At 31.3% G+C, this 14,962-nt stretch overlaps 1 protein-coding gene across 1 annotated transcript; it reads right to left on the bottom strand.

Annotated features, from left to right (window-relative positions):
- Nucleotides 1-4,693: 4,693 nt before the first annotated feature.
- Nucleotides 4,694-12,430, bottom strand: LOC134270755 (shiftless antiviral inhibitor of ribosomal frameshifting protein homolog). The gene is made up of 9 exons (XM_062752996.1): nucleotides 12,353-12,430; nucleotides 10,449-10,560; nucleotides 8,808-8,854; nucleotides 8,425-8,559; nucleotides 7,440-7,543; nucleotides 6,160-6,314; nucleotides 4,933-5,018; nucleotides 4,872-4,890; nucleotides 4,694-4,839 (listed from the first exon to the last, which is right to left on the bottom strand). The coding sequence occupies exons 1-9, from the start codon at nucleotides 12,389-12,391 to the stop codon at nucleotides 4,751-4,753; spliced, it is 786 nt and encodes a 261-aa protein (XP_062608980.1). The 5' UTR covers nucleotides 12,392-12,430; the 3' UTR covers nucleotides 4,694-4,750.
- Nucleotides 12,431-14,962: the final 2,532 nt, after the last annotated feature.

Raw genomic sequence — 14,962 nt, 5'->3', positions numbered from 1 at the left:
TAAGTACAGTCGAGCATTGAACAGCTTTTCCTTCAGTTCTTTTTTCCATTGCTGAGGCTCATCAAGTTTATCAACTAAGCTAGTCAGACTGTCAAATGCAGAAGATCCATCAACAGCAATGTTATCAAGTCCTTTCAGGCACTTCCGTTTTGATGCACTGCATGCATTTAGGACTTCATATAGAGTGGACTCACTGAGAGGCTCAAAGTTATTATTGGCGCAGTATGTGTTGTAAAGTTTGATCAAATTTGAATGGATCATAGTCCGAACTACATCAGGAATTACTAAGGTGTCTCCAGAATCTAGCTTTAGGTTCCTTGTAGTGTATGATGAAATCTGGTTGAATGATGGATCACTGAAAAATTCCACTGCATGCTGTAACTTTGCAAAATTGATTCTTTGTCTGTGTTGAGAAGATACTGTTTGCTGAACACCTGATCCAGGACCATTTACGAAAGCATGTCTCCTGGCTTTATCTATCTGATGTTTTGTGACCTCTGGAAACTTTGTCAACAGTTCAGCCTTTGAACATCTATTTACTATTAGAGACAAAAGTTGACATTTCACATCTGCATCCTTGATATTGTGGTACAGTTCACCGACAACACGAAAAAGGTCATCATCATCAGCTTCCGACTTTGGTAATGTCATCTTCTTAAGTATCTCTCCTTGATGAGGAGCAATGGCATCTAGAAGAGCTGTGCAAGTCTCCTGTGCTTTCCTTAAGATATTTTTAAAATTTAGATTAAATTATCTAAGGGAATATAAATTAACTTACCAGAACCTATAGGCACTAAAGTACCAAACTCGGAAACCATCCGCTTAGACATAAGAGAGTTGAAACTCCGATACGGCTTGGCATTTCCCTGGTGGTTAGGATACTGACAAGTGGTCTTGGCGCGCCAATGTACACCAAGAAAGTCTCTGTGATAGGGACATACCGTAAATGTTTCCTCAACAGTGAAAAGTCCCACACGCTTACATATTAGGTCTGCTTCACTGAACACATCAGCCTCTCCTTTCATGCCAGATCGAATCCCATTTTTCAACAGATGCGATACAATACCTCTCTTACAGTCTTTTAATCTAATCAATTTTTTTTCTGATGGATGCAAAGGTGAAATAGAACAGCAATTTGAAGTATAAACACTGATAGAACATTTTTCAATGGAGGCATCCATTACTGATGCCCTGTTGCATTATGGGAAATGGGAGATAACTCTTACAGTTAAATGTGAGGAAGGGGCTTAACTTTGGAAGCTGTATACTTGTTAGCATGAAGAAAACACATAAAATCAAGAATTTTATATAAAAGCATATACTAAGGTGAAAATATTTTTATCATGGAAAACTATATGCAATGATGTTTTTCTGTGTTTTATTGATACAAAAAGGATGAATTGTAATGATATTATATAGGAATTTAACCAAATCCATCAATATAACTTGAGTGTAAATAACACAAATATACAAACGAAATGAACTTTTTCTTATTCAAATATTTCAATATGTTTAATTTGCATGAAAATTGAGAAGAAATAAACAGATTCAAAAATTAAAGTGTGTAACCCCAACATGGGACCCTGCCTGACTCTTACACGGAACAGTACTTAATAAATTTAAATCATAAAAAAAGAGATGAAAGAAGACGAACTGGTAGCGTTTGGAAGGTGTTATGGAATAAAAATACCACACCAAGCAAATTTACATGAAATAAAATAAGAAAAGACCTATAGCCCTCAAGGTTTCACTGGTCAGCATGATCAAGGACTCTAATAAATTCATTCAATACGCATACAGGTACGGACTGACTATATAAAATCTAATATTTGTTTTTGAATATAAATTATGTCTATAAGGCAGCTATAAAGCTCCTCCGTTTTCAATAATTTATTAAATTTTTAAAACTTATAGCCTTGAGTAGAAAACAGTCTCTCATTTCCTTAAATGTTTCAAAAAATATATATAAACAAATACTTTGATAAAGTTAGAATTACTAAATACAAGAAATTTATAATTTATCATTTATCATTTTAGATTAAGAAAGACCATACTTTTACAAGAAAAATAAAACCATACTTGCCAAATTTCATTGAAATATGAAAAAGTTATGGCCAGTTAAGAGAACACACCTGTACGATTGACTGAATATGACATGATGATGGATTCTCCCCATGTAAATTTCAGTTCTTTTACAACTTATCATGTAAGATTTAGAAAGTTTATGCCATTGCAAGAAAAATAAAACCAATACTTGCCAAATTTCATTGAAATATGAAAAAGTTATGGCCAGTTAAGAGAACACACTAGTACGACTGACTGTGTATTACATGATGATGGATTCTCCCTATATAAATTTATGTTCTCTTTTAGTTTTACAATTTAATCACTTAGGATTAAGAAAGACCATACTTTTACAAGAAAAATAAAACCATACTTGCCAAATTTCATTGAAATATGAAAAAGTTATGGCCAGTTAAGAGAACACACTAGTACGACTGACTGTGTATTACATGATGATGGATTCTCCCTATATAAATTTATGTTCTCTTTTAGTTTTACAATTTAATCACTTAGGATTAAGAAAGACCATACTTTTACAAGAAAAATAAAACCATACTTGCCAAATTTCATTGAAATATGAAAAAGTTATGGCTAGTTAAGAGAACACACTAGTACGATTGACTATATGTATAACATGATGATGGATTCTTCCTATGTAAATTTATGTCCTCTTTCAGTTTTACAATTTATCATTTTAGATTAAGAAAGACCATACTTTTACAAGAAAAATAAATCCATACTTGCCAAATTTCATTGAAAAATAAGAAAGTTATGGCCAGTTAAGAGAACACACTAGTACGAATGACTGAGTATAACATGATGATGGATTCTCCCTATGTAAATTTAAGTCCTCTTACAATTTATAATTTTAAGTCTCAACTCTGTTTTAAGTTGTTATAATCTGCACCAGTAAGAACATTTTAATAGAAAAGGTCATATGTTATATATAGGCATTCACAAATTAATTTGGTAAAATTAAAAAGAAATGTTGGAAAAGTATTCCATGAAGATACAGTACATTTTAATCTGTTTAATAAGAAATATATGAAGAAGTTGAGTAATACATGTACGAATTCTTATCTATGAAAATAAGTTGCAAATGATTTTGAATGAGCAAACCATTGTATTGTTTATTGCCAAGAACCATACAGTTCATAGGTTTAACGTATATACATAAATCAGTTGTACAGTATATGTATAACATTTCAATGTCATTTGAACATTATGAAGCCTTAAAATTATGTCACTACATTAAATATTGGTTTTAAAGAGGCAGGACCTAATCAGTATATGAATTTCAAAAAAAATATTTCTTTTCCTGCTGATCATTTTTAACATATTCTTTTTTCTCGTTTGTTAAAAATCATTTCGTCGAGGAAAAAAACACTTTATTTTGTACTCCTTTTGAGGGCATCTTCAGAATAATTTGATAATTTGAAGCATAATTCTTCCTGGAAATATTTTTTTCTTTCAAACGTTCATGATACATTGTTTATCATTAAAAGGGAAAACAATGTTCACACCATTATGCTAACAAATTCTGTTTCCGGCATTGCTTTTAAAACACTTAAATCTTTGATGTAAGAGGTATATAACTTATCGATCTGACATTTTATAGGCGTTTTATCCTTTAAAATGTTATTTTTCATACCCTATACATTTCTATGTGGGAGTTTAGACCCAAGTCTTAGCTTCTTTCTGTCAACAAGGAGTGCATTGGGAGGGTGTAATACATAAGTTGTTTTGTCACCACTTCCCATACTAAATAGCATGCTCCGAGTACAGTCAGCTTTTAAACTGACTGCTGACAGATAACTTTATGCTGCAAGAATTTCAACAAACTGTTTTAAGTCAACATTTCTTCACAAATATGATTATATAATAATTATTATTATACTTCTGTTAAAATGTTTCCTATATAATGTTCAGAAGGTAAAATAACTATCCTTTATACTCCACGTATAGCAAAGCTATACCCCGGGGTATAGTTTTTGCTATCCACCCTCGGAAAATATTCATGCAATTGTTGCCGCCAATTTTGATTTCCAGCGATAAATGTTTAAACTGATGATGTCATAATGACTTCAGTAGCATTGTGACGTTTTCAGGTTTATTTTTTTATTTTATTTTTTTTATACCTCAGAAATTATATTATACATCAGTATAATAAAACGCTTATCCACTTTGTATATTTTTTTAAACCCTTGACAAGACATCAATACAATACGGGCAAGCCCTCGGGGAATAGGTCTAAGTGTCTAAGTTTGATAAAAAAAGTATGCTAAAAGCAGTGGATAAGTGTATAATATTTTTATTATTATTATTATTATTATTATTATAATTCTATATATATTTGTTTTTTCATAAAGAACTTGACTACGGAATGTTCCGAATCAAATACATAGGGCTCAAAGGGGATGTGCCTGATCAACAGGGGATGTTTTCTCCCCCTACACCCCTGATTCCACCTCAAGGATGTTGATAGGGTCAGTGTTGATGCCCTCTTCATAGTTTTCTATTGTTTTTGTCTTTTTTTTAGATCTGTTTGTTATCTCCCACCTTTTAATTTTTTTAATAAAAAGATATGACACGTACGAACACAACTACTATAGGTCAACTAAGTATCTAAGTTGACCTAAAAAAAATTGCTAAAAGCAAAAAGAAAAATACAGTTAGATGAGTGCTATTAATTGTCTTCCTCAATATCTGAAAGGTTTGGACGACTGCTGCCTGATAAAAATGATGCCAGGTCATCTTGAGTAAGGAATGTAGATTCTCACACATTTAGTTTTTTTTTTTCCATTCACCTTCACTATTACTTTTTAACTGTTGATATATCTTATATATGATATGTAACACCCCGCTAACGTGCATTGTTTTATACCCAGCACTGGGTGTGACCACTTTTGGACACTGCGATCTAGGATGAACACATATCCCAGGTAGAACATCACCTAGATAAGTTCAAACTTTTCTTAATTTCAAATAATGTTTTGAAAACAAAAATTATCTAGTTCAGAGAGAGTTAAACTAGAATCAAGATACGTGTATATATATATATATATATAAAATCCAAATTCAAATGATAAACTCAAACTTTTATCTAAAGCGCTTTCGCCCCATGCGGGCTCATCAGTAGATTTGAAATTGTAAACAAGTTACATTATGACGTCATTCTCGTGACGTTATGTAGGCAACGTTAAACATAATGATTGTGACGTAATAATAATCACAGTTAAATGAGGCGCACAGATAAAGTTTAACAGTTCATCTGATCAAAGTTAAGCGCCTATCATAAATGTACAATAATGGAGACATTTTATATAAAATGTACATAATAAAATAATTTGATATAAATTCCTTTTAGCAGTTCAATTTTGGTTTAAACAGATTTATAAGATATTGTTCTTTGGCTTTCCGTAATTGTTCATTTTCCTCTTTTATTTTGTAAAAAGGAAATATATAAAAATGTCCTTTGCCACAAGAATCAAAGTGTTCACTACATTGCGTGTTTCGTATGGTCGGATCCTTAATCTGTTGTTTGTGCACGCGAACACGATCGGCTAATTTGGTTCCGGTTTGTCCTATATAATTTTCCTCACATGTAGGACACGTCATACAGTATATAAGGTTTTTAGATTTACACGTCATAGAAGATTTAACGTCAACTTCATTCCGTTTTTAAAAATAATGGTTTGGCCTCTCCAAAAAATTCAATCTTGCTTTTAGAATGTTTCTCAGTCTGACTTAGCTGACAGCCCATATACTGAATACCCCATTACCATTCTTTCAGTCAAGTAATTACTTCTAGCTTTATAAGGCAATTTTAGAAAATCCAAATCTTTATTTCCATTTCTTTAATTCCATAGAGTCATAATTCAAACATACCCAATGCTCTTTACTGAAGTTTTAAGTATGATACAAAATACGGTTATTAAATGAATGCAAAACTATAGAATAAGATCTGAAATTCATGTTGCAATGTTATAAATATTATTATAAAAATTTCCAGAAAAAGTTTCTATGGAGGAGGGCATAATTACCTGCTCTGTTGTCCTGCTCTGACAAAGTTTTTATTGAGGAGGATATAATTACCTGCTCTGTTAAAGCAGTTGTGGGCATAACAGGAATGGGTACTTCGCCTTCTGCTTTCTCCAGTACTACGTCTTTTAGGAAATATTCTAGCAGGTGCAACTTTATTTCCACAAGCATAACAAGGGCTAAAATTATTATTCATTTGTCCAAATCCTCTGAAAAAAAATGTAACCAATAATATCGTATAAAATCATAATAATATGTAAAGCAAATTTTACTCCATATATTCAAATAGTTTTTATTTAATCTATTTTTTAAAAAAATATGGGTCAGATAGTCAAACAATTTAAGGACATAGAAGTTGTATATTTTTATATGAAAGTGTCAGATGCATATCCTTTGTAACAAGAATGATAGGAACCCTGTACAATACAAAGTTACTAAATTTAATTATTTTAATTCCTTACTTTTATAATCATTACTCTGCCTACAAAAAACAAAAGCAAAACACACAACTTCATCGTCATAATACTTATATTTCCTATCTTTATGCATATCTTTTAAGTCATCGTTCATACTTTTTAAGGTATTCTGATTGCATATCGAAACGCATTTGGCAAACCTTCCAAAATTGAAGCATTCGTTTTTCTTTTAATATTATTGTTAGGCCATTGTTTGCATACTGAGTTGTCAACGCATTTTTTCCGTTTTTCCCCGAATATGATTAGAAGCAGGGGGATGCTCATCCCTCCATGACAGCTGATCCCACATCTTATGTTTTCGAGGTTCGTTTTGCAGTCCGCTCCTATTTTGTAATGTTTAATGGACTGAGCCCGAATACTGTTCGTTATCTCCACAAATTTCATTATAAGATGGCAGCTTTTCCTTCGTCAACTTCCCTAAACACTGAGAGAAATACCTAGTTGATTTAACTAGTATGCCTAGTAAAGCATTCTTCATGATTAGTAATCACTCTGTTTACTAGCTAAGATAGTGAAAAGTGGAGTAGTGGTCATAAAGATACTTAAATACCGAGTGAAAGTTACTTATAAATTCTTAGATTTACTAATATTATCTATTAAATCTACCGAATGCCTAGTAAAACTACTTCTAAGGTAGTGATTGTATGGACAGTAAATTTACTAGTCTTCTTCGTGACTTTCACTAGTTCTTTTTTTTCAGTGAAGTACGTTGTACAAAAAGTATCAATTTTTAAAAAAAAGAAATATCACAAACAATCAAATTGACGGGAAACTTTCCATGTATCTCTCTAATATGTTATATGACATATGGTAGATTTTTGATCATGATAAAAATCAATAATTAAGTAAAAGACTTACATAAAGACATTTCCACATTGGTCACATTCAAATTGTGCTACACCCCATTCCCGTTCTCTGGGTATCGCGTCATATTTTTTCTTACATCGATGACATTTAGAAACCTGAAATTTAATACAAGAAGCAAAAAACTTTCAATATTATTTTTTAAAATGCAGAGAATAGAAACATGCATGCATACAAAACTATTGATTTTATTCAATACAAAATACAACTAGACATTGTTGAAATTGTGATCATCTTTGATGATCCGCTTTTATAGCAAAGGACTTTGGAATCAAAGACCCTTTAACATAGAGCACTCTACTGGCCAGATTTAGTGAATAAGTCAAAAACTTTATTATAATAAACTTTACCGTAACTTAAAGTAACTGTTACTTTGATCACTATATTGTAAGAATCTTGGATCGAGGAAACCACACAGTCTCTTCCCCTCGGTACTCTACGAGTGAAATGTGAGTCAGGCAGGCAAATTGGGGAAGTAAATATACTCTGCATAAGGATTTTATGCCAACGACCATGATCACTTCACACCATCTACACTACGAATGAGTACTCCATTGGTGACGTTTGAACCCGACTGAGCCAAGAGGAGATGAAACGTTCTCCCGACAATAATTTTACACAAAGATATATTCAGGTAGAGATTTTTGAAATTTTAGGGAAACCATTTGCAAAATAAATTTAGAGCAACAGTTTGACTATCCAGACGTAGAAATAAATGTTATGGTTTTGGTCACACCGTCAAAACTTAAGGAGGCAGTATAAATGAAACTGTTCATAATTTTTTCATTGTGTTTACATCCACTGTTCTCTGTTTTCGTTTTTTTTTTTACTATGATGAATATTGTATTTCTTGACCCTTCATGTGGGTGTACTATGCAATTAAAATTATTATTATAGATATGCTACATTATTTAGCCAAATTGTTGTAAAACATTACAACCTTTAAGCGTGTTAATGCGTTCAAAACATACATACGTACAGGTTTTCTTCCCGGAACACGGCGCCACCATACGCTGTTACAGATTTGGCATGCAAACTGTCGAATGTCAATATCCGGTATCTGCGCCTGTCTGGCAAGCTCCCGCCAAACCCTGTTGTTCAAAACGATCTGCCACTGAAACAAAATTGTACCGGGGATTTAGTATAGGAAATTTACATATTGTCGTGTGTTTTTCGACAACAGAACCTTCATTTTTTTTCTTAAACACTATCAACTTGAAGGAACTTAATCCAATAATAAGTCTTAAAAACTTTTAAGATGAGTGGAAATTTAAAAAAAATATTGAATGTATATGCAAGGATATAGTTCACATTGTAATTTAATTTTAAGCATTGCTTGTAATTTAATTTGCAAAGTTTTACCCCTTCGTCGTCGCTTTGGGAAACTCTCCTAACTTCCTCTTGGTTTGCTGATATTGCGATAAAAATATATGTTAGTTTTGTAAAGCAGACATAGAAAATAATTTAAGGTATATCATCTACAAATTGTTTCTATGAATAAACCGAGCTGTCTATTTTATCAGTTCAAATAACAACAAAGTCCTACATATATACAGAGAAAAATTTTTCAGAAGACAAACTAGCTTTCATATGAAAAATATAACCATATGTTAACGTAATAAAAGCAACTCAACGTCAATGATATTATTAAAAATTTAATACCTGGTAAAATTAAACGAGGCTAAGCCGCATTATTTTTATTATATGTAGGCGAATATATATCTTGTTCTATTTTCAATTACTTACTCATCAAAAAAGGTTAAACATGAATTCGTTGAAGATGACATTTACTTTCTGAACTGGTGAGCGCAAAAATAAAGAGTAATAAAAGCTCCCTAATCCGATTTTAAGAGGTGAATAACCTCGAACACCAATGGTTATCTGAAACTCAGAAGGATATTCATTATATACCCCAATGGGCTAATCCCTTATAAAGTTTTTCCCCAAACTTTGTTTGCAAGAGTTCTCACCGACAGTTTAACCATTCTAGCTTAAGTAAGCTTCAAAGTATAGTTTAGCATCCCAAATTCAAAATGACAGATATCGCAATTTTTAGGAGTTAGTTCAGATGACATTTATTGTTCTTTGCAATGGAAAAACTTGTGCTTTGGATAGTTCTTCAAATGAAACCAGAAATACCTGCTCTGAACCTCAGACAAAGGCTTAGTTATTCTCAAATGCAAAATTTTATAAAATTTTTTAACCATCACCGATACCAAAAACCTTTATGGTACCCATTTGCTTTATATTCTGATTCCTGTGTATTATGCACAATCATTTCTTTGAAAAGTAAACGTTCTGAAATTCAATAAAAAGGTAAGGAACTGCCAGTCATCTATCTATATACCTAATGTCAGCTTAACTTATGTCATGTATGAAGCAATATACCATTAACACCTGCATAAAGCCTAACCGCAGTGTCCCAGTTTATTCAATACGCAAGAGCATACTTTAGATACGAATAATGTCTGGAAAAATGAGGTAAGATATTCACAAACAGGTTGATGCAAAAGAATATCAACAGTCTTATTTAACGTCTTATTAAACGTTAGTATTTTTTGCAAGCTCTATAGCCGATACAATGCCAGTGTTATTAAAAACAATCACTAAATCCATGCTGACTGACATTTTCATACTATATTTGCAAGGTCATTATTTTCACACTAAATTATCCGCATATTTTTCCATTTGCTCAATCATGACAAGGACAGACAGTTGATGTGAGTGGTCCAAAAGGGATGCTTACTTCTCCTTGGCATCTTATCCCACTTCAGATGTTTTAGTCTGTGTTTGCTTTGCCCCTGATCTGTTTTGACTCGATGGACTTACTGATTATTATCTTTGTATTTCATATCGGATAACTCTTACTATGTAACAAAGATTGTTTGTCTAAAAAGGGTATCATATGTACATGTATCTCTGAGTAAATTGTTAAATTGTAACTTGAAAACCTCATTAAAATCTTAAACATTCATTGATTTAAGAAATGAAATTTCCAAATACCTGTAAATAAGAAGTTCACTGTGAGTTCTAGACTCCATTCATGATATTCTAAAAGCCTTCTAGCCTGTTCCTCCGTAAACCGCCCTCTAAAAACCTCCTGTAGTCGCCTTCTCTACGAACAACAATGTTTTCTTCAGTTTATTCTATTTGATATTGACAACATCTACAGATGTAGTTCTTAATTAGAGACAATATCTTCCATTAATCTATTAGAATTACCATCGGTACTTATTCTGCCTTCTTAGAAGCAGTACTTTTTTAAAAAATTTGATATGAAGCATTTATTCGATTTAATTATTATTATTATTGGAATTTTGGAAAAAAGAAGGCCCTCAATTTGACAGTTATATACATGACGACGATTTATCTACAGTAACTGTATAGACAATATTAAGTTAACTTCTTCCACAGAATCAGACACAGACAAGACTGTTTTATATTTAAATGTTTTACTAAACATCGCTGGTAAATAAGATATATAAAAACTTTATGAAAAACGCGATGACATACTTTTCTATGGTCAATTTCTCTTACATATTTACAATGCATGTAGCAATACGTTTATGATCAATGAAGCATCTACATATTGAGTTTGTCTCTCAGTTATCTGAAACGCATGACCTAAGATTGAAAAATACGAGGAAGGTTATTGATAAAAAAAGTTAATGATACAAGGACATCAACAATTTCATTAAAGTCAACATTTACCTAGTTCTATGATCAATAAAATGACCCTGTTTGCAAAAAAAAGTCTATCATAGGGTAGAATGTGCTCTGGTATATTTCTTCAAATTGCGGATTTTTGGTTAATCCATTAAAAATTGTGTAAACATTGGAAAAATAAATATAGTAGAGCAGTATACTGGCAATCAAAGTATTTAAAATTTTACTATAACATTTATAAGCTACATTTTGTATATTTTTCTAAAAGATTTATCAGTTCTTATGGACTTTACTTTAACATTTATAAGCTACATTTAGTATATTTTTCTAAAAGATTTATCAATTCTTACGGATTTTACTATAACATTTATAAGCTACATTTTGTATATTTTTCTAAAAGATTTATCAATTCTTACGGATTTTACTATAACATTTATAAGCTACATTTTGTATATTTTTCTAAAAGATTTATCAATTCTTACGGATTTTCTATAACATTTATAAGCTACATTTTGTATATTTTTTCTAAAAGAATATTAATCAATTCTCATGGATTTTACTATAACATTTATAAGCTACATTTTATGTATTTTTCTAAAAGATTTATCAATTCTTACGGATTTTACTATAACATTTATAAGCTACATTTTGTATATTTTTCTTAAGATTTATCAATTCTTACGGATTTTACTATAACATTTATAAGCTACATTTTGTATTTTTTTCTAAAAGATTGATCAATTCTTAAGGGTTTTTTTTTCATTAATGGCCTTTGAATTTGAAATTTATGATTGTTCATGTAAGGAAATATCACTTCTTCTATACTAATGATGTACATGATCGACTCCATAATTATCAAAACATGCCCTGACAAGTGCACTACTTTCCTGACGTAATTGGTGCAGGAAAATGCACACAACAGGATATCGTGTTGACTTTGTGTATAAGCTTCCAGGGCTATTGACCCACTTGTATTATCACTGTTGCACTTAAATATGCATATTGTGACGTTAAACATTTCTTTTGTCCAAAAATGGAAATAAGTATAAACCTCATTATTTCACACTGACATATTAACGTTGATCTAAACATTTAGATAATGATAATAATCAGGCATATATTATGCTGGAGTAGACATAAAATTTTACCTGTAAAAAATAAAACGTGTTCTGGTTTGAAGCATGGGTTATCTTATAATTATTATTTTTTTAAATGAAAGTCTAACACAACATTAGGAATACCTTTTTTTCACGTTCCCGATCTTGGAGTACATCTGCCATTTGTGAATTTTACTGGGCCACAGCTATAAGGAAGTAAAGTAAGGCTGTCCATTAAGGCATGTTTTACATATTTTTTATCTTTAAAAAAATATATGCATTTGAAAAATTGTTATTTTAATTAATACATGTATAATCAACCACACACCTAGCCAAACAGTTAATGCTGAGTGAATGCAAACTGATTTTGGTATATCATGAACTGAAAAAATGTAATTTTCAAGTTTATTTTAAAATATAATACTGTAACTCTAAAAGTAAATGAGCTTACCATTGGAGAATGCATATAAAGTTTGAGTTTTCGATAAATGATACAACTGCAAAGCTATGAGAGAAATAACCTTTTTTTGGTCCAACCACCGCAGACAAAGGGTGAACATTGTTTTTGTGATGTTGCCGCAATTTTATCTTGTGTGAGAATGTCAATATACTCGAATATCCTGTTATTCCATAATGCCCTTCTTTCTGCGTGACGGTGTTACATTTTATCAGTACTTTTTTGTTCTATCTTTTTTACGAAAAAAAATAATTGAAAACGCATAGAAGCCTAAAAATGTAAGATATGGAAAGACATTGGCCGAGACCGACTTTTAAGAAATATGGTAATTTATTCTGCGATTTTTTCAAATTGCTGAGGGAATAAGGAATGAAAGTCATTCTTCAACAGCAGGCAATATAATCCCAAAACACTCATCCCAGCTTACGCCCTTGCATGCAGTTTTACAATGATGGAACATTTTCAGAAGTTACTTCTCTTTTCTAATTCATTGGAAAACCTTACCATACAATCTCTCAATCGAATGCAACCCTTAAATCAAAATACATTATCAATTTGTTTTATTATCTATTGAAACAACATAAAACCATATTTTATCCTTAATTATTGCAAGATATTCAATAATTGTTAGCTAACGCAATAATGGTTTACGCATAGGGTGAACCTGAATGAATGAAAAGAAATATATGGAAATAACGAAGAGCATTCAAGGTCCGAGGTCCATATAAATTTTGGAGCAGAGCAAACACCAGCCTCTAAACATCAGAGGTGCTGTGATGGAGTGAGCATCCCCTGTCATGGTCGAGAAATAACGGGAAAATCCGTCGACAATTAAGTGTGTAAATAATGGTATGAAAAACGTCAGTCAGCATTCGACTCAATGATAGAGTGTATTTGTTGACAAGGTACAATTGGTGTGATAATCTTTATCTGTAAATTTTCTACCAATATGTCTTTCCCTTAGCTTTTGTATTTAGTTTTAGTTTTTACTTGAATTGTGATATAGATACACTTATTCGAACTAACCAATGAAATCTCATTTTTGAATGTGGTGAACTGCATGCTCGCAATTTTACTGATAAGAAATGATAAGAGAAATGAGAAGCAATGACATTCCACAGTTACATTCTTAAAGCCAAGGAAACAATGAAAAGAAATGTCTTTAGTCACATCTATACAAGCTATAGAACTTAACATTTACAATTGCATGTAGTAATTTTAGTTTCCATTTTATAGAACTTCGACACGTGACCGTGACTACTGCCGATGCACTCCAACAAGAAGGCAAGTTTCAATATCTATGTCAGTCATACATAGTATGTATAAGTATTTTTCCGGTTAAGCTGCACGTGGGGTTGCCAATATTTTTTCATTATCAGAGTTATTTTCTAAATATCAGAATGATGCTACTGGACACTTCAAAATGAACATCCCTTGCACGCAGACGTCTTATATTACAAGAAATCAAATTCCCAAAAGTGCCAAGTGACAAATAAAATTTGAAGGGAAAGTATACTAATTATATAATGTTAAGGACAAACGCAAGGTACCTTACCTACTGATAATTTTTCAAGATATTCTAAATTTAAACTTATAATACCATTACATGTTCTTGGACAAAAAAAAATCAGCATGCGTTACCAAGGTTTTTGAAAAGATATCAAATTTTGAAAATTTTTGCATTATTCAAAGAAAAATGTACAAAAATTCCAAAACAAAAATTCCAGATTTTTTTTTCATCAAAAATTGTTTCAGAAGAGGTGTACAAAATCATATATAGACATTAAAAAAATTGCACACAGGTCCTTCAGTGGAACTCCAGGGAAGAACCAAATAAAGTTCGTTGCGTGTGACCTTAAAATTATAACAAAGTCTGCAATTTCTAGCATTTCCGGTATCCATCTTACCTTTTTGTTCCTTTAGTATATTAGATTTAAGTGTCCTATGTTTAGGGAAATCTTGACAGTATTCACTGCTGATATATTACAATAGGGAGGTAGAAGGTAGGTGTCAATTTTTGTTACAAACTATCGATCAGACTAGAAGCATATTAATTTATTTACCATTTATTCATGATAATTTTACAATGTATTAATTAAAGAGAAATTTTATGAACAAATAACGAGTAATAAAATAATAAATGAAATAAAATTATACAATGTATGATTTATTGTATACATAACTGTGAATAGAATTTACTAAATGAATTGTAAAACATTCGTCTTTCTTCATTCTGAATTATGTAAATTTATTGTAACAAAAAGACGTCATGATAAATAGAACTGTATGTTTTTCCA

Source organism: Saccostrea cucullata, unplaced genomic scaffold, assembly GCF_032062105.1.
Source record: "Saccostrea cucullata isolate Sc308-1 unplaced genomic scaffold, CSIRO_AGI_Scuc_v1 ctg298, whole genome shotgun sequence".
NCBI classification, from domain to species: Eukaryota; Metazoa; Mollusca; class Bivalvia; order Ostreida; family Ostreidae; genus Saccostrea; species Saccostrea cuccullata.
The sequence above is the reverse complement of the archived record's forward strand: the minus strand, read 5'-3'. Positions and strand labels throughout refer to the sequence as shown.

Coding starts and splice junctions, on each gene's coding strand:
- LOC134270755 (XM_062752996.1), bottom strand. CDS start 12,391: ATGGCAGATGTACTCCAAGATCGGGAACGTGAAAAAAAG. Junction 10,561..12,352: donor ATCGGGAACGTGAAAAAAAG/GTATTCCTAATG, acceptor TGTTGTTCGTAG/AGAAGGCGACTACAGGAGGT. Junction 6,315..7,439: donor CAATGTGGAAATGTCTTTAT/GTAAGTCTTTTA, acceptor ATTTTTTTTCAG/AGGATTTGGACAAATGAATA.